The sequence below is a fragment of the Chelonia mydas genome, chromosome 2 (assembly GCF_015237465.2).
Source record: "Chelonia mydas isolate rCheMyd1 chromosome 2, rCheMyd1.pri.v2, whole genome shotgun sequence".
NCBI classification, from domain to species: Eukaryota; Metazoa; Chordata; order Testudines; family Cheloniidae; genus Chelonia; species Chelonia mydas.
The window spans coordinates 142527881-142555400 of record NC_057850.1 but is presented as its reverse complement, the minus strand read 5'-3'; the positions used below and the strand labels follow the sequence as shown (position 1 = coordinate 142555400).

The 27520-nt window shown below is 43.4% G+C and overlaps 1 protein-coding gene across 1 annotated transcript in view; it reads right to left on the bottom strand.

Annotated features, from left to right (window-relative positions):
- LOC102929740 (sodium-dependent neutral amino acid transporter B(0)AT1) overlaps positions 1 to 27520 on the bottom strand; it is an 81370-nt gene that overhangs the window by 33199 nt on the left and 20651 nt on the right. The window contains exons 2-3 of the mRNA XM_007052653.3: positions 18885 to 19025; positions 9395 to 9532 (exon numbers count right to left, since the gene is read on the bottom strand). Of these exons, the coding sequence (XP_007052715.2) occupies positions 9395 to 9532; positions 18885 to 19025 (279 nt within the window). The remainder of the gene's footprint in view (positions 1 to 9394; positions 9533 to 18884; positions 19026 to 27520) is intronic.

The following is a 27520-nucleotide window of genomic DNA, read 5'->3' as shown; positions in this document are numbered from 1 at the left end:
TCTTGAGGAGCAGTAGGGAGGTTTGTATTTGGCACTGGTACATCAGCTGCTGGAATATTGTGTCCAGTTTTGGTGTCCACAGTTCAAGAAGGATGTTGAGAAAGGTTCAGGGAAGAGCCACGAGAATGATTAAAGGATTAGAAACCATGCTTTATAGTGACAGACTGAAGGAGCTCAATATTTAGCTTAATAAAGAGAATAAAGGGTGACATGATTGCAGTCTATAAGTATCTACTTGGGGAAAAATATTAATAATGGGTTCTTCTGTCTAGCAAATAAAGGTATAATACGATCCAATGGCTGGAAATTGAAGCTAGACAATAAGGCATACATTTTTAATGGTGAGAATAATTAATCATTGGAACAATTTAGCAATGGTTGTGGTGGATTCTCTCACACTGAACATTTTAAAATCAAGATTAGGTGTTTTTCTAAAACAGACACTCTGGGAATTATTTTGGGGAAGTTCTGTGGCCTGTGTTATACAGAGTGCTTCCTGTCACAGGGCAGCCAGCACCAGTACTCAATGTCAGGGAGACCTGACTCTAGAGAAGAAGCAATGCATTGGACTCACAGTCCAAGATATGCCAGGCTGATAGCCACCAAGCTGCAATGGTGGAAAATGAACTAGGCTACAGGACAAGTTCCCAGGAGCTGAAACAGAGCCCTGCGGTTCCTGACAGAGCACTCTAGAAAGCACAGCCAGACATGATTAATTTAATAGACATCAGAAAGTTACAGGAGGTGAAAGTCACTGTGGATGGACAACACATACTGGAGCAGAAAGGCAGCGCTTCACTGAAGGATTTGAAGTAGCAGCTGAACCTGAAGTGGAAGCAAACAGCAACATCCCCACCAGGTCCAGCAACTGCTGTTGGAGGTTGAGCTAAAATGGGAGATGAAGAAAGAAGAGAAAGAGGCTGCTAAAGAAGCAACTTGGGAGTCTGGAGATGGCGAAGCAACTCAAGACCTCCCAGCTTCAGAGCTGAATAAGCTCACCAATAAACTGAAGCATAAGCATCAACAGCTACAGTTGGAGAAGGAAGCTCTTTACAATGATAGCAGAACCAAAATCAATGAGCTTCAACAAAGGACAAATGACAAGCTGCAACCACAATCAGAAACTTGGGTGGGGGAGGGATAGCTCAGTGGTTTGAGCATTGGCCTGCTAAACCCAGGGTTGTGAGTTCAATCCTTGAGAGGGCCATTTAGGAATAATCTGGGGAAAAAATTGGGGATTGGTCCTGCTTTGAGCAGGGGGTTGGACTAGATGATCTCCTGAGGTCCCTTCCAACCCTGATAGTCTATGATTCTATGAAACTGCAACAGTGAAACCATCTCTCTCTGGTGTGTGGGACCAGCTGCAAAGCCAGCAGAAGCAGCATGAAGTGGCTCTGCAAGCCCTCCAGGACCAGATCTGGACATTGAAGACCCAGGAGATGAAGCTGCTAAGGGACCAGAACACAGTGCAAAGCCTAGAACTGCAACAGCGGCAGAATGAGGAGGCAATTGTGAGGCAACAGGATGACATCAACACCTAACTACAGGAATCCTCCTAAGTCCAGGGCCCCCTCCTGTAAGCAAGTTAAGGAACTGAAAGGACAAAAATAGTCCAGGAGAGAGAAGAGCTGTGTGAAGGGGGCATGAATATGGACATTGAGATGGAAAACATGGTAACTGTTTACTAAGGGGCTTACGTCCCCACAGGGGAGTGGACAACAGTCCAAGCATTCTGGAAGATGGTGCAGGGAGATGGATTCACAACTCAGCGAAGGACTTATAATCAGCGCCTGCCAATACAGAATTGACTATAGAAGCTGCAGTATTGGTGGTAACCTCTACAACTACCCAAGCAAACCCAACTCCTCATGGACAAGGTTAGAAGACAACCTTAGAAAACATGGTTGCTAGAGCCCACAGGGCAAAGTAGAAATCATAGAAGAATCACAGAATCATAGAAGAGTAGGGTTGGAAGATACCTCAGGAGGTGATCTATTCCAATCCCCTGCTCAAAGCAGGACCAACACCAACTAAACCATCCCACCCAGGGCTTTGTCAAGTCGGGCCATAAAAACATCTAAGAGTGGATGTCATAAATATAAAGGGAAGGGTAAACCCCTTTAAAATCCCTCCTGGCCAGAGGAAAAATCCTCTCACCTGTAAAGGGTTACGAAGCTAAAGGTAACCTCGCTGGCACCTGACCAAAATGACCAATGAGGAGACAAGATACTTTCAAAAGCTGGGAGGAGGGAGAGAAACAAAGGGTCTGTGTCTGTCTGTATGCTGCTTTTGCCGGGGATAGAACAGGAATGGAGTCTTAGAACTTTTAGTAAGTAATCTAGCTAGGTATGTGTTAGATTATGATTTCTTTAAATGGCTGAGAAAAGAACTGTGCTGAATAGAATGACTATTCCTGTCTGCGTACCTTTTTGTAACTTAAGGTTTTGCCTAGAGGGATTCTCTATGTTTTGAATCTAATTACCCTGTAAGGTATCTACCATCCTGATTTTACAGAGGTGATTCCGTTACTTCTATTAAAAGTCTTCTTGTAAGAAAACTGAATGCTTTTTCATTGTTCTCAGATCCAAGGTTTTGGGTCTGTGGTCACCTATGCAAATTTGTGAGGATTTTTACCAAACCTTCCCCAGGAAGTGGGGTGCAAGGGTTGGGAGGATTTTGGGGGGAAAGACGTGTCCAAACTACGTTTCCCAGTAAACCCAGTTAAAGTTTGGTGGTGGCAGTGGAAATCCAGGGTCAAAGGATAAAATTAATTTGTACCTTGGGGAAGTTTTAACCTAAGCTGGTGAAAGTAAGCTTAGGAGGTTTTCGTGCAGGTCCCCACATCTGTACCCTAGAGTTCAGAGTGGGGGAGGAACCTTGACAGTGGAGATTCCACCACCTCCTAGGTAACCCATTCCAGTGCCTCACTAGTGAAATAGTTTTTCCTAATATCCAATCTAGACCTCCCCCACTGCAACTTGAGACCATTGCTTCTTGTTCTGCCATCTGCCACCACTGAGAACAGCCTAGTTCCACCCTCTTTGGAACCCCCCTTCAGATAGTTGAAGGCTGCTATCAAGTCCTCCCTCACTCTTCTCTTCTGCAGACTAAATAAGCCCAGTTCCCTCAGCCTCTCTTCATAAGTCATGTTCCCCAGCCCCGTAATCATTTTTGTTGCCCTCCGCTGGACTCTCTCCAATATGTCCACATACTTTCTGTATTGGGGGCCCAAAACTGGACACAATACTAAAGATGTGCCCTCACCAGTGCCGAATAGGGGGGAATAATCACTTCCCACTCGATCTGCTGGCAATGCTCCTACTAATGCAGCCCAATATGCCGTTAGCATTCTTGGCAACAGGGGTACACTCTTGGCTCATATCCAGTTTCTCACCCACTGTAATCCCCATGTCCTTTTCTGTAGAACTACCACTTGGCCAGTCGGTCCCCAGCCTGTAGCAGTGCATGGGATTCTTCCGTCCTAAGTGCAGAACTCTGCACTTGTACTTGTTGAACCTCATCAGATTTATTTTGACCCAATCCTCCAATTTGTTTAGGTGACTCTGGACCCTATCCCTACACTCCGGCATATCTTCCTCTCCCCCATCTTAGTGTCATTCGCAAACTTACTGAGGGTGCAATCTGTCCTGTCATCCAGATCATTAAAGAAGATGTTGAACAAAACTGTCCCCAGAACCGACCCCTGGGGTTCTCTGCTTGATCCCGGCTGCCAACTAGACATCAAGACGGGTTGATCACTACCCGTTGAGCCCAATGATCTAGCCAGCTTTCTATCCACCTTATAGTCCATTCAGCCAATCCATACTTCTTTAACTTGCTGGCAAGAATACTATGGGAGACCATTATCAAAAGCTTTGCTAAAGTCAAGGTATATCACATCCACCACTTTTCCCATATCCACAGACCCAGTTATCTCATCATAGAAGGCAATCAGGATGGTCAGGCATGACTTGCCCTTGGTGAATCCATGTTGACTGTTCCTGATCACTTTCCTCTCCTCCAAGTGCTTCAAAATGGAATCCTTGAGGACCTGCTGCATGATTTTTCCGGGGACTGAGATGAGGCTGACCGGATTCTCCTTCTTCCCTTTCTTAAAGATGGGCACTATATTTGCCTTTTTCCAGTCGTCCGGGACCTCCCCCAATCTCCACGAGTTTTCAAAGATAATGGCCAATGGCTCTGCAATCACATCCGCCAACTCCCTCAGCACCCTTGGATGCATTGCATACGGCCCCACAGACATGGGCATGTGCAGCTTTTCTAAATAGTCCTTAACCTGTTCTTTCACCACTGAGGGCTACTCACTTCCTCCCCATACTGTGCTGCCCAGTGCAGCAGTTTGAGAGCTGATCTTGTCTGTGAAGACCGAGGCAAAAAAAGCATTGAGTATTTCAGCTTTTTCCACATCATCTGTCACTAGGTTGCCTCCCCCATTCAGTAAAGGTCCCACATTTTCCGTGACCTTCTTGTTGCTACCATACCTACAGAAACCCTTCTTGTTACCCTTCACATCCCTTGCTAGCTGCAACTCCAATTGTGCTTTGGCTTCTCTGATTACACCCGTGCATGCTGGAGCAATATTTTTATATGCCTCCCTAGTCATCTGTCCAAGTTTCTACTTCTTGTAAGCTTCCTTGTTGTGTTTAAGCTCACCAAAGATTTCGCTGTTAAGCCAAGCTGGTCACCCGCCATATTTGCTGTTCTTTCTGCACATCAGGATGGTTTGTTCCTGCACCCTCAATAAGGCTTCTTTAAAATACAGCCATGGACTCCTTTCCTGTCTCATATTAGCCTCCCAGGGGATCCTGCCCATCAGTTCCTTGAGGGAATCAAAGTCTGCTTTTCTGAAGTCCAGGGTCCATATTCTGCTGTTCTTCTTTCTTCCTTTTGTCAGGATCCTGAACTCGACCATCTCATGGTCACTGCTTCCCAGGTTGCCACCCACTTCTACTTCCTCTATCAATTCTTCCGTGTTTGTGAGAAGCAGGTCAAGAGGAGCATGGCCCCTAGTTGGTTCCTCCAGCACTCGCACCAGGAAGTTTTCCCCAACACTCTCCAAAAATGTCCTGCATTGTCTGTGCACTGCTGTATTGCTCTTTCAGCAGATGTCAGGGTGATTGAAGTCCCCCATGAAAATAAGGGCCTGTGATCCAGAAACTGCTGTGAATTATCCGAAGAAACCCTCATCTACCTCATCCTCCTGGTCTGACACCTACCACGACATCACCCTTGTTGCTTTTGTCCCTAAACTTACCCCAAAGACTCTCAACAGGCTTTTCTCCAGTTTTATACTGGAGCTCTGATTAATCATACTGCTCTCTTACATACAGTGCAACTCCTCCACCTTTCCTCCCCTGCCTGTCCCTGAATAATTTATACCCATCCATAACAGTGCTCCAGTCATGTGAGTTGCCCAACCAAGTCTCTGTTATTCCAATCACATCATAGTTCCTTGACTGTGCCAGGACTTCCAGTTCTCCCTGCTTGTTTCCCAGGCTTCTTGCACTTGTGTACAGGCACCTAAGATAACTACCCGATTGCCCTGATTTCTCAGTATGAATCAGGAGGCCTCCCCTGTTGCACCCTCCTCTTTGTGTTTCCTCCTGGTATGCTACTTCCTCACTTACCTTAGGGCTTAGGTCTCCATCCCCTGGCGAACCTAATTTAAAGCCCTGCTCACTAGGTTAGCAAGCCTGCTTGCAAAGATGCTCTTCCCTCTCTTCATTAGGTGGATCACATCTCTTCCTAGCAATCCTTCTTCCTGGAACAACATCCCATGGTCGAAGAATCCAAAGCCCTCTCTCTGACACCACCTGCATAACCACATATTTACTTCCACAATTTACTTCCCTACCTGGGCCTTTTTCTTCAACAGGGAGGATGGATGAAAACATGACTTGTGCCTCAAACTCCTTTACCCTTCTTCCTAGAGCCACATAGTCTGCATGACACACTCAAGGTAATTCTTGGCAATGTCATTGGTGCCCACGTGAAGAAGTAGGAAGGGGTAGCGATCCAAGGGCTTGATCAGTCTTGGCAGCCACTCCATCACATTCTGAATTCTAGCTCCAGGCAAGCAGCACACTTCTCGAGTCTGGTTGGCAGATGGATTACTCCATCCCCATTAGGAGGGAGTCCCTGACCACTACCATCCATCTCCTCCTCTTGGGAGTGGTGGTCGTGGAACCCCCCATCCCTAGGACAATGCATCCCATGCCTTCAGGTCAATGGGGTCTCCTTCTGATCACAGCACAATTCAGGGCACTACAGGACCAAAATGTGGGTAGCGCTGAAGGAAATAGAGGAAATACACTCCTCAAGAGACTGTACCCTGTCTCAAGCCATGAAACGAAAGCAAGAGTTAGCCTATCTGATGATAAAAGCAAATGACAGAGAATGACGGTACTTGTTCTTATTGAAGGATCTGAGGGAGCTCCATGAAAAATCCTTCAACAGTCCCATGGTATCAAGGTAAGAGAATTGAACTCCTAGAGGGTGACAAGGCAGCCCTCAAGAGGGGATTGAGTCCCAGGAAATGTCAGACAACACAGGACAGATGGGGTGAGGCAGTGCCTCAAACCCCTGAAAGGGAAAGCTGCTAGGCTGGTGAGGAAGAAAGTCATCCCCAAAAAGGAGCTGAAGTATAAGAGGAAGGACTGAGACAGAGATTTTGGAAACAGGAGTACAAAACCCTAATCAAAGTGGAGCTAAAAAGAAGCCTAGCTTAAAGGTAAACTGGGACCCTTCAAGGGAGGAGAGTAAAGGTGATTCTCCAGTGGATAACACCACACATGAAGTGATGTGGATCCAAGAGGCTCAGAAATGGGCTCTCATAAGCTGTTTACTGAAGGCTGTAGGAAAAAAGATTAGATTGGTAATAATCAGAAACTACAAGGGAGAATTAGGCTAGATGTAAGATAACATTAACGCCAAAGGATGTACCTGAAAATCTATCCTGGAAGGCTGTGTCTGAGGAGATCAAGAAGCAGCCTGACTCAGGTTTGCCAATGGTGAGAGACTAATGCTGTTAATTATCTCTGATGCAATCAGAGGACTGGCCATACGAAATGTACAACTGGTTTTGAATTATGATGTACCAAAAACGATAGAGGAGTTTGTTTGCCACACAACCAATGTAGGACTTTGGCGAACATGACTTGCAATATTGTCGTACTTCGGTGATGAGAATAGAAGAATGGTTAAAGGATTTGCAGACTTCCTTGTCAACGAGAAGGACTTCCCTGGCTGGAAGAAATTATTGCTAGGTGACCTATGTCTCAGTCCTGGAGAATGTGTTTAATAAGGTCACCCTAGTTGAGCCCATTTAGACATAGGCAAATACCGAATCTTGCCTTGGGAAGGGCAATGTTCATTTTTTAAAAGGGGGGGGGGAATACATCACAGGGTAGCTGGCCCCTATGGGGGTGGGGGTAAGGCACCCAGCTTCACCTGTGACAGGATCTGCTAAGGAGAGTGACCCACCCCAGATGTACCTGCAGATAGTTAATTGCCCAAGTAGCTGGGAAGCAGTTAATTAGGTAAGAAATACCTGGGCCTAATAAAAGCTCATGGGGGCTTAGTCAAGAAGCCAGGACAGAGGAAGCTCCTGAGGTAAGAGACTTCTCAAGGGAGCTGGTTAGGAAGCTATTCCAAGTGATGTCTACCTGGAAAGCAGAGGCCCATGGAATAGGCAAGGGACAGGAACAGCCCTGGAGAACAAACTGAGTGTGGAACCTCCTTGGAAGCTACCAGTGATTTGCTCAACAAAGGGGAAAGAGTGGCAGCCAGCGAAAAACCCAGGAAAGGCCCAAGCTTCCAGCAGGAAATTCAGTCTGAGAGTACTCCATGGCTAGAAAGGCAAGATATAAGATTGATTAAACCAGAGGTGGAGAGTTCCCAGTGGAGCAGCTGACTGAAGTTTTCATTTATGTTTTCCTTTTTCTGTTACAATAAATGAGACCATCAGAAGAGGTTGATCATTCATACTAGAAAGGCCTGCTTGGTCTTATACCCAGATGGGAAGAAATTGAGACAGGGGCTCACCTGAGACACCATGCCTGACTGCAAGGGGGTGGGGAGCACTTCCATCTCTGTACTACTTCATACACACACGGTCAGTGTTCATCAACCATTAGTCTTTCCATGTAGTGGGGCAATATTTAAGCATTTCTTGTTGGTTCAAGGCAATCTGTTCTGAGATCAACACCCAGAATTGGATCTTTTATAACTGTCTAACCTAAATATCATTCTGGTCTGGACTACCAGAATATGCAGCTCTTGTGCCACATACATTTTGTCATTAGTGATTACTATTTTCTGAAATAGTGCAGTTGAAAAGTTGTATCTAACATGTCTCACCTCACTGAGACGTATTCATATGTCACAAAATGTTGCAGCCTCCTCTCATATTTTAGATAAATAATTTCCAATCTGTTCTCTTCTCTGCCACAGACTGGAATGTTCAAAGCTGCCTAAAGGTTTTAGATGGTCATTTCCCATTTGAAAGCTCCTAGGCATCTTTGAAAATCTCAGACACAGTGTTAAAAGTTGTTAAAAGAAAACTATCAATTTCACTTGTGACAGAAATCTGAAGTTTCAAAGATGATGCTTAATTAATTTTCATGTGTTTCTGAGTTTGTTTATACAGAGTGGGGCTCTTTATAACTTTAAAATTTGATTGTGCTAGTGTGAGGAAAATGGGTACATTCTATCTTTACATACCATGAAGCATACAAAAGCATTATTGAACTCTATCCTTTTTAACCTACCAAGATTTTTTTTTATGGTACTAATAATCCTCCATTTTCCTAATCTCCAAAGTGCTCCTGAATACTAGTGTTTGCACTGGATCTTGTATATTTGCAAATACCGTATATATGGGAAAATACATGTATCAACCCTCTCCTAGTGGCTCGGGTTCTAAAGAGGTTACAATGTGTCAGTTATTTCATCTAAAGGCTGGAATAATAACTCCAGAACACAGATTTCACTTAAAATGTCAAAATGTATAGTGAATACTTTTCTGCAAAACTGAAATATTAAAATATCAAAATGCTCCCTGATAAAGTTAGAGAGACAAGGTGAGTGAGTTAATATCTTTTATTGGAGCAACTTCTGTTGGTAAGAGAGACAAGCTTTCGAGCCACACAGAGCTTGTCCCTCTCACCAACAGAAGTTGGTCCAATAAAAGATATTACCTCATATCTACCTTGTCTCTCTAATATCCTGGGACCGACATGGCTGCAACTACACTGCATACAATCCTGATAAAATTGGTATGCTATGTTATTTTTATACAAAAAAGTTCTTATTGAATTAATTGCTAATGACAAAAAGTGCTTTACAAATGAAAATCCTATTTCATAATCTGTACCAGTTCTGTTGGCATTGAGTGGGCAGTCACTCCAAGGCAATGGCTCCTGGAAAGAGTTGAAGAAATACCACATCACCCAGGCAATGATAGTGTTATAGTATAAACCCACCAGGAAGGATACAAGCATTGCTGCTATACCTAAAAAAAAAAAAAAAAAAAAAAGGAAAAGATTATAATATGCAGCTTTTAGTTGTTTTTAAAGGAATGTTAAAATATATCAACAAAAATATAAGACATTATAAAACTAAGCCACCAGACTGATCTCAGTCAATTATATGAATGGTGAAAATTTGTATCTTGACAATGTAAATTAATAGTTTTTTTTTAATGGATATAGATGAGCACAATTCTTGTATTCGAGACACAAAGTAACACATATTATACATACAACCTCTCCATATAAACAACATTAGGGTTACAAAGGCAACTGTACATTTGGCATTCCCTAACTTTTGAATGCTTGACTTTGTAATCTTAACATTCTTTTAACATAAACTTAGGGTTTTATAAATGTAATTTTCTAGCAAGCAAACAAAAAACAAATTCCATTATTTTTTAATCATCTTGATCCCACATGGGTAATCAGCAGGCTTGAGATATTTAGCTAGACAGCACAGTCTTCTGTCACTCAACCTAATGGAGAACTTTTAGCAGAAGTAGGCTGTTATCCTCTATGCGGTCTAGCTAGTAGGGGAGAGGTGAGATACTCATTTAGGTTTACAGGTATTTGCTAGACAGCAGAAGAATGTTGAGACTTGGGTATCCTGGGTTTAATTACATGTTCTGGAGGATCATGTGCTCTAATGGTTATAAAACTTCTGTTCCTGTGTCCAAGTTCCTTCCTACCTCCCTCTGCTGTAATACCATTCCCAACCTAGTCTATTTGTTTATGTCCCTGTCTTCCCTTCTGCTCCTCACCCCCTCTGCATTTGAGTTCAAGAACATACTTCTCCTCCTTCACGCTGCTGGCATCAGCAGGGAGAGCACTGAGATCACAGGAAAGAGTGAGTCTCCCTGATCTCAGTTCTGGTGATTGATGCCAGCTGAGAGGAGCATTTCCAGGGAAAATCACGGGGACAGTGGGACTTCTTAAAATCATTTCATTATGATTTCTGAGATCAAAATTATATCTTTTTCCCAACACTCATTCTGTGAGAGAGCTGACCATTATAGCTGAAACTTTCCAAAAAAAAATTCAGTCTGGTGCAGACACCTGGCATGAAAGCTACCAACTCTGCATGTAACAACAAACACTAAAAAATGACAGCAACGTATGTTGCATTTTCACCAAACACTTGTTTAACCCTCTTTATGCCCAAAGATAATTAAGGAGTAGATTGTGATTCAGACTATATACCCATTCAGGGGAGTAACCCCCAGCTCACATTCCCACTTGAGCCATCTGGACCTTGGGTATAGGCGAGTAGTAGTAAGCAAAGTTATTTCTGCTCTAGAGTAGGTGGGCAGTGACTGGGTGGGAAATGGACAGAGTGGTTGGAGCCTGGGTTCTGACCCCCACCTTGCTGGTAAGAGTAGCTGAGCCAATGCTGATGTGGTTAGATGTTGATAGATGTTTGGCTGCGTGTATGTGTTCCCTCTGTGTGCTGCCCCAGCCCTGCGCAGACAGCTGGCATGGCAGACCTCAAGCAAACCGCCCAATGACCACAAGATATGGTAAGAGACAAAAGCAGCCAGCCAGGTTTATTGTCAAAGAAGCATGGTACTAGTATCCTGCAGACTCTACTGAACCACTAATAAATGTAAGCCCTTAACAATGGACCAGCTCAGTGAATGGCGGGACTTTCCATTCGTCCCTAGGCCAGACAAAGATAGTCCCTCTGAGATACATCTTTATACCCTGATACAAACAAGTTAGTACTCTCCCTTTGACATAGTTAGTTAGTGCCCCGATCTTCCTAGTAACCACCCTGCACATGTTGGTTCGATCAAAATATCTCTATTATGTATTGTCATCCTGACCTTATCTTTTAGGAGGGGTCAGTGTGTCCCTGTTATCCTTGGGGAATGTTTTTGTATCATCCTTGATATCGGGATGTGTTTGCGTAAATACTCTGTGCTTAGTACTTCTTAAGAATGTGCATTTCTGCAATATTCGCCCTGTTCTTGCCAGATTCTGTGAGCAGGTCCTGCCTCATACCAGGCCTCTAATACAAGGGTTTATGTCTCAGGCTCTCTTCTTACTACAGCAGAATGGGGTAGAAATTTAATGATGGTACGCAGGATAGCATTAATTTTTCTACACACCTCCCTCCCCCGCAGGAGCAAGGAGGAAACAGGAGAGAAAAAATCCCAGGTATGTCTCTGAGTCACAATACTTCCTGAAGCTACTCCCAGAGTAAGGCAGTTTATGCACCACCACTGGCTCAGGCCTAAAGATTTTGCCTGAAGACAAAAATCTAGCCCTACACATTGAAAACATAGGGCCAGATTCAGATAATCTTACTCACTTTGACTAATACCTTACTCCACAAGTGGGCTCCCTGACTTCAAACTAAAGTAAGAGAATCATTTGGCATTAAGGAAATTATACAAATTTTTAAAATAAAATCATAACTTTTAACAGGATCTGAACTCATTACTTTTTATATAAAACAAATATTTTAAGTAACTAAACTAAACTGATTTTTGTTACTATCCATTGGAATGTCAAGATCCAGTGTGTAACGCATGCTGGGCATATGCTGCTTTAGAATACATTCTTCCCTTGGTGAGCATGCAACTCCCATTAGCAGAGATGTATCTCTGCAATAGTTTAGAAGGAAAATTTTGTACTCCACTTAGCTGTACTGACAGCAGGAAGAAATGAGTTTTTACAAAAATTAAAGATACGATATTGAAGTGACTTTAGTGACTGTGATGTGTCCCATACTGACAGCCCTGAGAACTAGAAGCCTCTTCCTGGAGAACAGGTACAGCATGGATAACAGCAGTAGTACAAGCTTCCTCACCAATGTGCGTTATCAACATTTTTTACAGTTTCTGGACTGAATGAATAATTCTAACTCCACGAATTCAATCTTTGGCTTCTGGTGAGACTACCAGCATGGGTGCAGAACAGTCCAACTATAAGAGTGTTTTTTGTGGGTCCACTAGTATCCACGTTGACTCCACAGAATTACTAGGTCATCAGATAGCTGCCAGATAGTAATTAGTGACTAGTGATTAGAGATCACTACTGACCTGGGCTAGATTCAAACCAGTTACCTACAGATAAAAAGCTTCTCTGTATTTATTACCCAGCCTTGAAGCTGGGAATATCATTACAAAGTTATTCATTATGTAAAAAGTCACCATCTATTGGTGGATTGTATCTCACTGTAAACACGCACTACTAGTGAGAAATGAGCATACTAATGCACTCATAAAAAGTAACATATGTCCCTAAATCTTCAGATTGTTGTAGAAGGTTTGCATTTATTTGCAATCATTTTGTTCATGGCAGGTTTTGAGCTAGACTATTTAGCCACAGTCCTTAGCAATGGGTGGTGCATAAGCTACACAAGCCAAGGAGTCACTGTGCATAACAGATACCTTTCTGGGATGAAGAAATTTGCTGCCAGTATAAGCTAACAGCAAATTATGATAGTCCTGCACTGGCTTATCTGAGAAGCAGGAGTGCAGTACTCTTGTACACCCAGACCGAAGTGCCCAGTAGCATGCACAGAGATCTTACCATCCCTTAAACTGTGCATGGTCCAAGTCACAATGTAGCCTTTTGATTTAAAAAAGTGGGGAACTCTCTGAAGACATCCAGAATATTTCTCAATGAGAATTAGGCCCTATATTTTAATGCTTTTTGACTGCACTATTTAGAGGATGTCTCTTGCAGGAAGTTTACCAAGATATATCTGTTGAAAGCAGATTGCTTTCCTTTTCGGGGGGGAGGGATGCTCAGTGGTTTGAGCAGTGGCCTGCTAAATTCAGGGTTGTAAATTCAAACCTTGAGGGGGCCATTTAGGGATCTGGGGCAAAAATTGGGGATTGGTCCTGCTTTGAGCAGGGGGTTGGACTAGATGTCCTCCTGAGGTCCCTTCTAACCCTGATATTCTATGATTCATTATTTCAAACAAACAAGAAAATGTTGACATCGTAGGCCCAGCACTTAAATGACTTTTTGTTTTAAATTTGTGACCAGCTAGGGAGTTTGTCCTGCTATGGTGTTAGCTTGGCTTTTAATAAAAGTTTTTTTCTGGGTCATTAGGGCAAGTGTGGGATGGCTGTAGGATTCAGATGACTGGGACTGACATTTGTGTTGATGTGACTGCTGGAGGATGTTGACATTCTCACTGATTATGAAATGGGAAATGTACAGAAGAATAAAAAATATGCACTTCTAGGAGGATTTGGAAAATATTCATTGCAGCTCTTTACCACCAATAGGGACTGCTATTGGGGGGCTATGACTTTAAACAGGGAGTCTCCTCAGCCACTTTGCCCCTGCAACTGGACCTGAAGCTGGCACCACAACTTACAATCACACTCATGGAAACTCTATCTTTAACCAGGGCCAGCTGGGCCTCAGCACCTGGGCTGAGATCATACCTTCACACTTCTGAGTTCATTTGCTCAATATTGTCATGTTTGTGTTTTAAGGGGATGAGTGTAAAGTGGTGCTGATAGTGGATTAATGGTGTTGAGAGATTTAGACAGGGAGAAGGAGTGAGTTATGGTTAAAGTGGTTTCTCTTTTTTGTGGTGAGAGGCCAGCAAAGGAAAAATCATTTAAAGAATCCCGTGGTGAGAGTGTGCCTGTGGGCTAGTCTCTGTGGCAGACTGATTATAGGTAACAGTAGGATTAGAAATGTGAGCAGTTTGTGGTGTGAGAGGCTTGGAGTGTAACACTGAATGTAGCCACTCTTTTTGAGTGTGAGAGTTTGACTGTTGATAAGTGGCGGATTGAAAGGATTTGTACTGTTGCGTGACCACCCTTTGGGGTTAGAGGACAGTCTTGAATTCTTCTCTCTGTCACTTCCACAACAGAGACCATTGGAGCTGGTGGAATTTTGATTTCCTTCTTCATCTAGCCACAGTAGAAGGGTGGCTAATGAGAGAAGAAAGACATAATTGGTACAGAAAAGAGGGGAATCTTGTTTTGAGAGGAACAGAACACTAGGGTGTGGGAGGCCCTGAGGTGTGAGGCAGCTAGTTGGTGTGAATCAGTGGGTGAGTGGTTTAGAAAGGAGTTTGATTATGGCTTTGCAGCCAGCCTCAAGGATCACTTTTTGGGAACTCAGCTGCATCCTTTCAGTGGTCACTATTAAGTTGCCAAGAGGGTGATAGTGTTGCCATATGCAGGGAATATGGAGTCCCAAGGAGGTGGGGAAAAGAGGAGAAGGTGGTATGGCTGTGAGGTCTTGGGCTGTTTGATCCCTGAGATGACTGACCAGGCTACAGAAATAAGACATTTGAAAGAAGAAGGTGTAAACCAGGAATGAGATGTTTAGTCTTAGCAGTGGGTGAAACCAACAGAACTATTTATCAGGCTGTTGAGTTTTCATGAGACAAGGATCATAATGATTAACACAGAGACTTGAGGGAACAAGAGCCTCATCACCTTTACTAGAGTTTTAGCCACTAGTATTTATTGAGATACTAGAGGCAATGAGAGAACTTTGTGCCACCACCTATGCTTTGGACTTGTGCCCATCTGAGATGTTGAAGGTCAGGGGGAAGTACTGGGTCATTTTTTGGTGGAGACTAAAGACAGTAGCCTGCCTATTGCTTTGAAGGAGCATTAGTGCAGCCTCTCTTCAAGAGGTCAGCACTTGTTCATGACAATCAGTCCACTTCTTCCATTTTTCAGTAAGGTTATGCATAAGGCTATAGTGAGATCACTCCTCACAGTATCTGGGTGTACTGGATCTCCTTACTCCTTGTCAATCAGGGTAGAGACCAGGTTTTGACACAGAAACTATATAGGTCATGCTGGTCAGTGATCTTCTCCTGGTGATGGATGAAGATCAGATAACCATGCTGGTATTGTTAGATCTCTCCACTGCCTTCAATACCATTGATCACAAGGCATTGTTCACTTGTCTGCAGGACTTTTCAGAAGTGAACGAGGCTGCTCTTCAGTGGGTTCATTATTTTCTCAGAGATCTCACTGGGTAATTGTGGACAACTGCTCCTCTTCCTGAAGAGCTCTCAAATGTGGGGTGCCACAGGAAGCCCCCCTGTCACCCCTCCTGTTCAATGTGTATACAAGGCTGTGTGGAGCAGTAATAAGGAAGCATAAGGTTCAGTGTTTTCATTATGCTGACCACATCCAACTGTGTCTCTATCTCATCTAACACACAAGAAGCCATTCAGTGCCTCAGACAGCATTTATCTGAGATTGGAGTATGGATGAGATTGAGCTGTCTGAAACTGAACACAGATAAGACTGTGGTGAGGCGGGGGTTTGGGAGAAGCAGCTAGAAGAGATGGGAGAGGTAATATCAGACCCTCTGACAGAGAGAGAGTGTGTCCACCTTTAGTTATCATGGGTCACAACTGAAAGGTAATTTTGGACCCCCGCAGCTGCTGTTAGGGGATTATATTACAGGAATAACCAAGTCAGAGCTTTTTACCATTGACACCTGGCCAAAAAGTTGCCACCTTTCCTTTTAGATGCAGACTGTGCCTCTATCTGTTCGTTGGTCACCTCAAGATTATACCATTGCAATGAGCTCCACATGGGGCTAAACCTTACAACTGTTTGGAGATTGAAGCTAGTGCAGAATGCTGCAGTTCACTAAGTAGGGCATCTCATTGGGAACACACCACCACAGTGCTCAGGATCTGCACTGGCTACCTATTGGTTTCTGATGGAGTCTAAGTTGTTGGCCATGACCTATAGAGCCCTAAATGGGTTGAGACATGCCTAGCTGAGACCGCCTGCCTCACCATGCCATACTGCCACAGCTGAGGTCAATAGTGTTTTTCCCCCCATTGTGATTAAAGAGAGGAGGCTGCCAGCAGGACACTGTTTATGAGTGGCTCTGGGACACTAGAATTTACCCCTCCCCAACAATGTCACCTGAAAGTGAGAACAGGCATTCACACAGCACTATTGTAGCCGGCATTGCAAAGTATTTACATGTGCTATGCTAAACATTCATATGCCTCTTCATGCTTCAACCATCATTCCAGAGGACACACGTCTATGTTGATGATAGGTTCTGCTCAATAATGATCCAGAGCACAGTAGACCGATGCATGCTCATTTTCAACATCTGAGTCAGATGCCACCAGCAGAAAGGTCAATTTTCTTTCTTGGTGGTTCGGGTTCTGTAGTTTCCACATCTGAATGTTGCTTTTCTAATGTTTCTGAAAGCATGCTCCACACCTTGTCCCTTTCAGATTTTGGAAGGCACTTCAGATTCTTAAACCTTGGGTCAAGTGCTATAGCTATATTTAGAAATCTGACATTAGTACTGTGACAGGGTCAGGCCAGATAGCTACAGGACAGTGATAGAAGGTAGATATATTAGCCCCAGATTAAGCAGGTCCCTTTTCCCTAAGTAAGATAATGGGCTGTTCCAGAACAATCAGGAAGTTGCTGGAACCAATTAAGGCAGGCTAATTAGGACACCTGGAGCCAATTAAGAAGCTACCAGAATCAATTAGGACAGGCAGGCTAATCAGGGCACCTGGTTTTAAAAAGGACCTCACTTCAGTTAGTAAGGTGCATACGAGGAGCTGGGAGCAAGAGGGCACAAGGAGCTGAGAGTGAGAAGGCATACTGCTGGAGGACTGAGGAGTACAAGCATTATCAGACACCAGGCGGAGGGTCCTCTGGTGAGGATAAAGAAGGTGTTGGGAGGAGGCCATGGGGAAGTAGCCCATGGAGTTGTAGCTGTCACAAAGGTGTTACAAGAAACACTGTAGACAGCTGTGATCCGCAGGGCCCTGGGCTGGAACCCAGAGTAGAGGGCAGGCCCAGGTTCCCCCCATCCCCTCAACTCCCTATTGGATACAGGAGGAGTTGATCTGGACTGTGGGTCCCACCAGAGGGGAATGGTCCCTAGGTGGACCATTAGAGACTGCAGGAACTGTTCTCCTTCCTTTTTCCCATGCTGGCTAATGATGAGGTTAGCTGAGTGAATGGCAAGTTTGAGCCACTAGCAAAAGTGGCCAAACTGAGGGCTGCCGTGAATCTCTGAGTGAAGCAAATCCACCAATAAGTGCAGGACCCACCAAGGCAGACGAGGAACTTTGTCACAGTACCTTCTTTGTGTTTTGTCAAATCTGCAGTGAAAGTGTTCTTAAAATAACAACATGTGGTGGGTCATCATCCAAGACTGCTATGACATGAAATAAAGGCAGAATGCAGGTAAAACAGAACAAGAGACAAACAATTCTCACACAAGGAGTTCAGTCTCAAATGTAATTAACTCATTATTTTTTTTTATCGAGCATCATCAGCATAGAAGCATGTCCTCTGGAATGGTGGCCGAAGAATGAAGGGGCATTCGAATGTTTAGCATATCTGACATGTAAATACCTTGCAACGCCAGCTACAAAAGTGCCATGTGAATGCTTGTTCTCACTTTCAGGTGACATTGCAAATAAGAAGCGGGCAGCATGATCTCCTGCAAATTTTAACCAAACTTGTTTGTCTGAGTGATTGGCTGAAGTAGGGTTGAGTGGACTTGTAGACTCTGAAGATTTACATTGTTTTATTTTTGAATGCAGTTTTTTTGTACATAATTCTACATCTGTAAGTTCAACTTTCATAATAAAGAGATTGCACTACAGTATTTGTATTAGGTGAATTGAAAAATACTATTTCTTTTGTTTTTTACAATGCAAATATTTGTAATAAAAATAAATATAAAGTGAACACTGTATACTTTGTATTCTGTGTTGTAATTGAAATCGATATATTTGAAAATGTAGAAAATATCCACAAATATTTAATAAATTTCAATTCGTGTTCTATTGTTTAACAGTGCGATTAATCGTGATTAATTTTTTGAGTTAATTATGTGAGTTAGCTGTGATTAACTGACAGCCCTATTATTAATGTATACAATGTTGTATACCAATTACTACTTATGACTGACAGACATGGAGACTGAACTCCTCCAAATAACTCAAAATAACTACAGCACAAATTGTTGGCACACTTAAAAAAGTTAATTCCAATTCTAGAGAGAAATTGTTCTAGCCATATTCCCCATTTTCAGAGATATTCCCTGTCACCTGTAATCTCTCTAAAACCAGGGTGCAGTTTTTAAGTGTGCCCACTGTTCCTGTGCACTGGGAATGGGACATCAAATAGTTATCAGATGGTAACAGCTTTTGATCACTACTGACCTGGGCTGCATTCAGGTGGACAATGTAGAAGTTAGTCTCTGAACTCATAATTCATCCCCTGAGACATTCATTCTGCTCCAAAGTAAAACAATAAAGCCTCAATGGCAAAATTAATAATGTGGGCTTTTGTGCATTCTGTTTGGTTTAGTTGTAAGCTTCCTGAGACTTACCTACTCCCTTCAGGGTAGGATGGATAGAACTCCAGACTCCCACACTGCCTTTTCTCAGTCTTTGACCAATGGCAAACTCAAGATAAAGCAGTGGGATACCTTCCAGGACAAGCAAAATGAGAAAAGGGATCATAAAGGCTCCTGAAATAAAAATAAAAATATTTCATACATGTGAAAATGATACTGAAGCAGGAATTTCAGTTTTACACAGGAATGATGAAGCAATATGGAAATTATAGCAGAAGGAAAACAAGATGTAAAAATCTTTGTAGAGAACACTTTTCTCTGAACAGTGTTTTTGACTAATCTTATTTTTGATAATAACTGGTACCATGAGACCAACCAATCTGGTCTGGCTGCCAGTCCTGTCCAACATCACCCCTTTTGACATCAGGCAACAAGTCACCTTGTGGAATCTGCTCCTTAATGTGCAAAACATGCCATATCTACCCCTATTTAAAGATGTGCTTAATTGACTCATCCTCTGTTTTAGCTCCAGGAATGCCTGTAAGACATTTCTTCTAAAGAAATTTGATGTCACCTCCAGAAGGCATACTAAGTGACAAAGAAGAAGCATCAAAAATAGCTAATGCCTGTCTTGTGACAGGTCCAACAGTCCATCTCCCTGTGTGTAAAACTCAATCACTTCAATGTACTGTACAATCAGATGTGCTGCAAATGATGGTAACTGGAGTCTTTAAGACTCTCCCCTTTGCCACTGTGGTCAGTTAGAAGATGTAGGCCATATACTTGCAGGCTCCACCTATTGGCAAGCGCTGCCTGGTTCCCTCAAGGACTTGCAGAGTGCCCTTTCCTCAGCTATTGAATGGTTAAGACATTTAGACTAACACACTTGACTTAAATATCCATGTGCATAACAATTTGATATCCAGATTGTTCAAAGGAAGAACTTTATTGAATCTATGACTTCAACCAAGTGAGACTTATTTCTTCCTACCGTAACAAACAGGCCAAAACTGTGCACCCAATAACAAAACTCAGAAGGGGCACTCCCTTGCATTGTATGGGAATTGTGGTTAACTGCTTCTGTGGAACTGTCACCCTCTTTCTGGCACCGTGTAGAAGATTCTCTTTGGGGTTGGGATTAATGCATGGGCATGAGTGGTAGGGACTGGTTGGGATGCAGGTGGATATTGGCAGGACTGGGCAATCCTGTATTGCGTGCAGGCAGTTTGGGGCAGTGGCAAGGGATATATCTTCCTCCTAAATGCCTAAATGTGAAAGGTAACACAACTTTTTTAAGGTGGGGAGAAGGGGGGAACAATCTCAGTGAATGCCATTCCTCAGGTCCAGCACTGAGGCTTATGGCCTCAGTGTAGATGGCTTTGGCTCCTGCAGAAACCAGTGAATCTACAGAGTTTCAAGGTCTCAAGACCCTACAGTTCTTTCTGGAGGAAGTTAATTCCATCTGCCAAATGGACCCAATTCCTGGGGGACACTATGAGGAAGATTAGCCCCTTTACAGGTTTTACCACAGGATAACATGATTTAAACATAGGCAAGAGAGGCAATATCTTTTATTGGACCAAATTCTGTTGGTGAGAGAGACAAGCTTTCAAGCCACACAGAGCTCTTCTTCAGGTCTGGGAAAGATACTCCCAGCATCACAGCAAAATGCACTAAAGTAGAGCACTCTGTGGCTTGGAAGCTTGTCTCTCTCATCAAAAGAAGTTGGTCCAATCAAATATATTACCTCACCCAACTTGTCTTTCCTGGGACCGAAACAGGTACAACTACACTGCATGATTTAAGCATAATCACTATCCCGATATTTATAATATAGATTCTAGATTGGAAATAAAAAAGACGAATGGTAGATAAAAATGTGTAAATACAAACCGATATGTGCTCAGAGCTATGGGTGAAACTCTGACCATATTACTCAAAAAACACTGATATGGGGACTACATTATATCAAAGGTCGGACTATAGTATAAATTCTTGTGCCCACGTATCACCTACATTCTTTCATTTTAGACAGTTTTTTCTTCAGAAGTGAAGACTTTCACTGTAGCACCTTCACTTTATGGCAAGAAATGTTAGAAACAACAAGAAGGGGTTCTACAAATATGTCAGACAAAAAAAGAATGATCAGGGATGGTGTGAGGCGCAAGTGTTGTTCTCGTCCATCCTCCCCATGGAAGGAAAAGGCCAGGGCAGGGACCGTCGAATCATGGAAGTCAACGAATGGCTACGCAGGTGGTGTCGGAGAGAAGGCTTTGGATTCTTTGACCATGGGATGGTGTTCCATGAAGGAGGAGTGCTGGGCAGAGACGGGCTCCATCTTACGAAGAGAGGGAAGAGCATCTTTGCGAGCAGGCTGGCTAACCTAGTGAGGAGGGCTTTAAACTAGGTTCACCGGGGGAAGGAGACCAAAGCCCTGAGGTAAGTGGAAAACGGGATACCGGGAGGAAGCACAGGCAGGAACGTCTGTGAGGGGAGGGCTCCTGCCTCATACTAAGAATGAGGGGCGATCAGCAGGTTATCTCAAGTGCTTATATACGAATGCACAAAGCCTTGGAAACAAGCAGGGAGAACTGAAGGTCCTGGTGATGTCAGGGAATTATGACGTGATTGGAATAACAGAGACTTGGTGGGATAACTCACATGACTGGAGTACTGTCATGGATGGTTATAAACTCTTCAGGAAGGACAGGCAGGGCAGAAAAGGTGGGGGAGTAGCACTGTATGTAAGGGAGCAGTATGACTGCTCAGAGCTCCGGTACGAAACTGCAGAAAAACCTGAGTGTCTCTGGATTAAGTTTAGAAGTGTGAGTAACAAGAGTGATGTAGTGGTGGGAGTCTGCTATAGACCACCGGACCAGGGGGATGAGGTGGATGAGGCTTTCTTCCGGCAATTCGCGGAAGCTACTAGATCGCACGCCCTGGTTCTCATGGGTGACTTTAATTTTCCTGATATTTGCTCGGAGAGCAATACAGCGGTGCATAGACAATCCTGGAAGTTTTTGGAAAGCGTAGGGGACAATTTCCTGGTGCAAGTGCTAGACGAGCCAACTAGGGGGAGAGCTTTTATTGACCTGCTGCTCACAAACAGGGAAGAATTAGTGGGGGAAGCAAAAGTGGATGGGAATCTGGGAGGCAGTGACCATGAGTTGGTTGAGTTCAGGATCCTGACACAGGGAAGAAAGGTAAGCAGCAGGATACGGACCCTGGACTTCAGGAAAGCAGACTTCGACTCCCTCAGGGAGCGGATGGGTAGGATCCCCTGGGGGACTAACATGAAGGGGAAAGGAGTCCAGGAGAGCTGGCTGTATTTCAAGGAATCCCTGTTGAGGTTACAGGGACAAACCATCCCAATGAGTCGAAAGAATAGTAAATATGGCAGGCGACCAGCTTGGCTTAATGGTGAAATCCTAGCGGATCTTAAACATAAAAAAGAAGCTTACAAGAAGTGGAAGGTTGGACATATGACCAGGGAAGAGTATAAAAATATTGCTCGGGCATGTAGGAATGAAATCAGGAGGGCCAAATCGCACCTGGAGCTGCAGCTAGCAAGAAATGTCAAGAGTAACAAGAAGGGTTTCTTCAGGTATGTTGGCAACAAGAAGAAAGCCAAGGAAAGTGTGGGCCCCTTACTGAATGAGGGAGGCAACCTAGTGACAGAGGATGTGGAAAAAGCTAATGTGCTCAATGCTTTTTTTGCCTCTGCCTTCACTAACAAGGACAGCTCCCAGACTGCTGCGCTGGGCATCGCAACATGGGGAGTAGATGGCCAGCCCTCTGTGGAGAAAGAGGTGGTTAGGGACTATTTAGAAAAGCTGGACGTGCACAAGTCCATGGGGCCGGACGAGTTGCATCCGAGAGTGCTAAAGGAATTGGCGGATGTGATTGCAGAGCCATTGGCCATTATCTTTGAAAACTCGTGGCGAACCGGGGAAGTCCCGGATGACTGGAAAAAGGCTAATGTAGTGCCCATCTTTAAAAAAGGGAAGAAGGAGGATCCTGGGAACTACAGGCCAGTCAGCTTCACCTCAGTCCCCGGAAAAATCATGGAGCAGGTCCTCAAGGAATCAATCCTGAAGCACTTACACGAGAGGAAAGTGATCAGGAACAGTCAGCATGGATTCACCAAGGGAAGGTCATGCCTGACTAATCTAATCGCCTTCTATGATGAGATTACTGATTCTGTGGATGAAGGGAAAGCAGTGGGTGTATTGTTTCTTGACTTTAGCAAAGCTTTTGACACGGTCTCCCACGGTATTCTTGTCAGCAAGTTAAAGAAGTATGGGCTGGATGAATGCACTATAAGGTGGGTAGAAAGTTGGCTAGATTGTCGGGCTCAACGGGTAGTGATCAATGGCTCCATGTCTAGTTGGCAGCCGGTGTCAAGTGGAGTGCCCCAGGGGTCGGTCCTGGGGCCGGTTTTGTTCAATATCTTCATAAATGATCTGGAGGATGGTGTGGATTGCACTCTCAGCAAATTTGCGGATGATACTAAACTGGGAGGAGTGGTAGATACGCTGGAGGGCAGGGATAGGATACAGAGGGACCTAGACAAATTGGAGGATTGGGCCAAAAGAAACCTGATGAGGTTCAATAAGGATAAGTGCAGGGTCCTGCACTTAGGACGGAAGAACCCAATGCACAGCTACAGACTAGGGACCGAATGGCTAGGCAGCAGTTCTGCGGAAAAGGACCTAGGGGTGACAGTGGACGAGAAGCTGGATATGAGTCAGCAGTGTGCCCTTGTTGCCAAGAAGGCGAATGGCATTTTGGGATATATAAGTAGGGGCATAGCGAGCAGATCGAGGGACGTGATCGTTCCCCTCCATTCGACATTGGTGAGGCCTCATCTGGAGTACTGTGTCCAGTTTTGGGCCCTACACTACAAGAAGGATGTGGATAAATTGGAGAGAGTCCAGCGAAGGGCAACAAAAATGATTAGGGGTCTGGAACACATGACTTATGAGGAGAGGCTGAGGGAACTGGGATTGTTTAGTCTGCGGAAGAGAAGAATGAGGGGGGATTTGATAGCTGCTTTCAACTACCTGAGAGGTGGTTCCAGAGAGGATGGTTCTAGACTATTCTCAGTGGTAGAAGAGGACAGGACAAGGAGTAATGGTCTCAAGTTGCAGTGGGGGAGGTTTAGGTTGGATATTAGGAAAAACTTTTTCACTAGGAGGGTGGTGAAACACTGGAATGCGTTACCTAGGGAGGTGGTAGAATCTCCTTCCTTGGAAGTTTTTAAGGTCAGGCTTGACAAAGCCTTGGCTGGGATGATTTGACTGTGGATTGGTCCTGCTTTGAGCAGGGGGTTGGACTAGATGACCTCCTGAGGTCCCTTCCAACCCTGATATTCTATGATTCTATGAGGAAGGTGAGCTGGTAATAGAAGATGATAAGAAGGCGGTGTTGCTCAAGGCCTACTTTGCTTCAATCTTCATACAGAAAATAACATGTGACTGGATGACAAGCGAAGTCATCATAGACAATAAAGGGGAAGGGATGCATATCAGGATAAATAAAGAACATGTCAGAGATCTTCTGGCTAATCAGAATGAATTAAAGTCAGCTGGGCCTGAGGCTATTCACCCCCAAGGTGCTGAAGGAATTAGCTGAAGAAATCTCTGAGCCATTAACAATAATATTTATATACTCATGGAGGACAGGCAAGGTTCTGGAAGACTGGGAAAGGGCTAATGTAGTGCCCATCTTAAAAAGGGGAAAAAGGAGGAGTCAGGGAATTATAGAACAATCAGCTTGATACCTGGAAAACTACTAGAGCAATGTATGAACCATTCAGTTTGCAAATACCTGGAAGATGAAGGGGTGATCACTAGCAGCGAGCATGGATTTACCAAGAACAAATCATGACAAACCAGCTTGATTTCCTTCTTTGAGAAGGTAACTCATTTGGTGGATAGGGGGAATGTGGACATAATATACCTGAATGTTAGCAAGACTTTTGACATAGTCTCCACATGAAATTCTCATAAGTAAGGTGGAGAAATGTGGTCTCAATAGAACTACCATTAAGTGGATACATAATTGGTTAAACAACTTCAAACAAAGAGTAATTATTAATGGAATTATGTCAGATTGGATGGAGGTCTCAGATAGAGTTCCACAGGAATCTGTTCTGGGTCTGGTGTTATTTAATATCTTTAGTAATAATCTGAGTGTAGGAATAGACACAAAGCTAGGGAGGGGTTGCAAACACTGTGGAGGATAGATCTAAAATTCAAAGGGATCTTGATAAATTGGAAAAAAAGGGTATAGACAACAAAATGAAGTTCAACAAAGACAATTGAGGGAAGAAAAACCAAATGCACAAATACAGAATGGGGGATAACTGGCTTGGCAGCAGCACTGAGAAGGATCTGGGGGTTGTGGTGGCTCACAAGCTCAACAGGAGACAATGCAATGCTGTTGCAAAAAAAAGCAAATGCAATTTTGGGTTGCATTAACAGAGATAAAGCATCAAGTCACAGGAGATGATAGTACTGCTCTTCTCAGCCCTGGTTAGGCCTCAGCTGGAGTACTGCATCCAATTTTGGTCACGAAAGTATAGAAAGGATGAAGAGAAACTGGAAAGAATCCAGAGGCAAGTGACAAAGATGATCAAAGAATGGAATGCAGGTCATATGAGCAAAGGCTGAAGGAACTGAGTCGTTTAATTTGGAAAAGAGGAGATTGAGGGGGGACATGATAGCAGCCTTCAAATATTTGAACAGCTGCCATAAAAATGGAGAAAAATTGTTCTTTCTTGACACAGAGGGTAGGACAAGAGGCAATGCGTTCAAACTACAGCATAGCAGATTTAGATTAAATCTCAGGATAAACTTCTTAACTGTAAGAACAGTAGGACAATGGAACAGACTTGGACAGTTTAGACACAACAAATCCTACATCTTGTCAGGGGGTTAGAGTAGGTGACCCGTGTGGTCCCTTCTAACCCGATGATTTGATGATTCTAAGTTTTGTTGGTCCAAATATTTTGTTATATAACTAGAATTGTATGTCCCAACCAGAGCACTCAGAAAATGAGCTAAACCATTATACTTTGCACATACATAATACCTGGCTCATATATAAAACTATGCTCCAAGAGATCTTTTGAAGTTAATTCCCGCTGTCAGATTATTAATAAAGAGCTCCTTCAAGTTTCTGTGTAAAGGAAAACTATACCAATCCCTCTAATAAGGTTTCCTGATGCTTTCCATTATATTTTTTTCTGTTGGAAGAACTTTAATCCCTCCATGGTTTACAGAAGGAACTTGAAATTTGGCATGGAGAAAGTCCTGTGGCTAGAGGGGTGCCTTTCGGTCTTCCCATGAAAATTCATTCATATTTGGCCAAGTTATAACGTATCAAGAATCACTATATGCTGTCCGTGTTTTGCTAGAGGTTTGCTGCTAAATCTTTTAACAGCCTAGCTATTCCATATGGCTCTCAGCTTCTTACTTCAACATGCCACACAACTAAATCTCCAGAAAGAACACAAGCAAAAATGTCTCTTTGGCCTAAGAGAAATTGCTCTAGAGTGGAAACTAGGCCAGTATTGGTTTAAATCTTGCTTCTTCTACCAACTGATAATAGGTATTGACAAATTGGAAATAGTTCAGAAAAAAAGTGCAAGAATGATTCAAGGTCTGGAAAACCAGTTTTATAATGAGACACTTAGAGTTCAATCTACTCATTTTATCCAAGAGAAGATTAACAGGTGATTTGATCACAGTATCTACTTGGGGTAGAGATTTCTGATAGTAGAGGGTGCTTTATCTAGCAGTTAAAAAGCATAAGAAGATCCAATGGCTGGAAGTTGAAGGCTGATTAATTCTAACAGGAAATAAGGTACACATTTTAACAAGAAGACTAATTAATTTACCAAAGTATGTGATGGATTCTCAATCATGTGGATTCTTTAAATCAAGATTTGATATCTTTCTAAAACATATGCCATAGCTCAACCAGAAGTTATTGGGTTATGCAGGAATTACTGGGTAAAATTCTATGACCTGTGTCATGTGTTAGCAGTCAGACTAGAATACAATGGTTCCTTCTGACCTTAAAAATATATTAATCTATGTTTTATGCCTATGGTTTGTTAGTCAGCAAAGCAACCTGAGATAAAGGTGTTAAATATGTGGTTTTAAACAGAATGATAAGAAGTAGTTATGTATATAATACACAATACAGTTCAGTCAAATATTGGAAGGAAAAAGGGTTTCAAAAAATGGAGGTTTTCTGTAACTGGAGGTTCTTTGAGCTGTGTGGTAACCTATCTATAGTTCACACATGGATACACATGTGCTTCATGCGCCTGAGACTGAAGAATTTGCAAGTAATGTCCATTGGTCCACACCTGCATCTGGCACTCCTCATGCTCAGTACCAAGGGTGTAAGGGGAGGTGCGGATTAACTACCTCTCCACTTTCTTCTCTATCATGAATCCCGACATGAGCTGAAGGAGAGAGGAAGGACGGTTGGTAGTGGGATAGAGATAGGTGCCACATATCTCAAAGAGCCTCCAACTACAGGTAAATAACCTTGATTGTTTCTTCAAGTGCTGGCCCCTACATGTATTCCACATGTGGGTGACTGGTAAGCAGTATTCAAACAGGAGTGGAGTGTGAAGTTGCAGGCAGTATAAA